Source organism: Empidonax traillii, unplaced genomic scaffold (assembly GCF_003031625.1).
Source record: "Empidonax traillii isolate 1590-97213 ecotype Southwest subspecies unplaced genomic scaffold, ASM303162v1 scaffold6038:size6647, whole genome shotgun sequence".
Classification (NCBI taxonomy): Eukaryota; Metazoa; Chordata; class Aves; order Passeriformes; family Tyrannidae; genus Empidonax; species Empidonax traillii.
Window position 1 is genome coordinate 1 of NW_020961231.1, and position 1,396 is coordinate 1,396.

General features: G+C 69.9%; 1 protein-coding gene across 1 annotated transcript in view; it reads left to right on the top strand.

The window, feature by feature from the left end:
- Window positions 1-196: 196 nt before the first annotated feature.
- The window catches only part of LOC114073322 (protein phosphatase 1 regulatory subunit 37-like), a gene marked incomplete at its 5' end in the record, with an annotated part of 5,784 nt that continues 4,584 nt past the window's right edge, over window positions 197-1,396 (top strand). The window contains 2 exons of the mRNA XM_027911097.1: window positions 197-338; window positions 1,253-1,296. Of these exons, the coding sequence (XP_027766898.1) occupies window positions 197-338; window positions 1,253-1,296 (186 nt within the window). The remainder of the gene's footprint in view (window positions 339-1,252; window positions 1,297-1,396) is intronic.

Below are 1,396 nucleotides of genomic sequence, written 5' to 3' on the forward strand. Positions count from 1 at the left end.
CCATGGGCTGATCCCGGTGTTTGTCCCCCTGGATCCCCATCTGGTGCCGATCCATGGGCTGATCCCGGTGTTTGTCCCCCTGGATCCCCATCTGGTGTCACTCCATGGGCTGATCCCGGTGTTTGTCCCCCTGGATCCCCATCTGGTGCCGATCCATGGGCTGATCCCGGTGTTTTTTCCCCCGGATCGGTGTCAGCCGCACACGCAGAGCCTGGAGACGCTGAACCTGGGCCACAACCCCATCGGGAACGAGGGGGTGCGGAACCTGAAGAACGGGCTGATCGGGAACCGCTCCGTGCTGCGCCTCGGCCTCGCCTCCACCAAGCTCACCTGCGAAGGTCAGTCCCCCCCCCCGGGAATGGGGGAATTCCCGGGATTTGGAGAGGCCAACGGGGCACTCGGGGCGTGGGGAACGTGGGGTGGTCGTGGAGAACCTGGGTTGGTCCTGGAGAAGGTGGGTCGGTCTGGACCTGATCTGGTGCCGCCTCCATCCCAGTGGTCCCCCCCGTGATGTCCTGGGGTGGTCCCACTGGTGTCCCAATGATCCCATTCCCAGCATCTCTCCCAAACCCCACCCAGAGCCCTCCCTCTGTCCCAGTGTCCCCCCTGGTGTCCCCCCACACCGTGTCCCCCTGGTGTCCCCCCTGGTGTCACCTCAGGTGCCCCCTGGGTGTCCCCTGACGCGGTGTCCCCCCGGTGTCCCCTGACACCGTGCCCTCCCCTGGTGTCCCCCTTGGTGTCACCTCGGGTGTCCCCCCGGTATCCCCTGACACCGTGTCCCCCCTGGGTGTCCCCTGGGTGTCCCCCTGGGTGTCCCCCCCAGTGTCCCCTGGGTGTCCCCTGACACCGTGCCCCCCTGGTGTCCCCCCTGGGTGTCCCCTGGGTGTCCCCTGGGTGTCCCCTGATGCTGTGTCCCCTGGGTGTCCCCTGGGTGTCCCCTGGTGTCCCCCTGGATGTCCCCTGGGTGTCCCCTGACTCCGTGTCCCCGCAGGGGCGGTGGCGGTGGCCGAGTTCATCGCCGAGAGCCCCCCCCTGGGTGTCCCCTGGGTGTCCCCTGACCCCGTGTCCCCCCGGTGTCCCCTGGGTGTCCCCTGGGTGTCCCCTGGGTGTCCCCTGACTCGGTGTCCCCGCAGGGGCGGTGGCGGTGGCCGAGTTCATCGCCGAGAGCCCCCCCCGGTGTCCCCTGGGTGTCCCCTGACCCCGTGCCCCCCTGGGTGTCCCCTGGGTGTCCCCTGACGCGGTGTCCCCGCAGGGGCGGTGGCGGTGGCCGAGTTCATCGCCAAGAGCCCCCCCTCGGTGTCCCCTGGGTGTCCCCTGACCCCGTGCCCCCCTGGGTGTCCCCTGGGTGTCCCCTGGGTGTCCCCTGACGCGGTGTCCCCGCAGGGGCGGTGGCGGT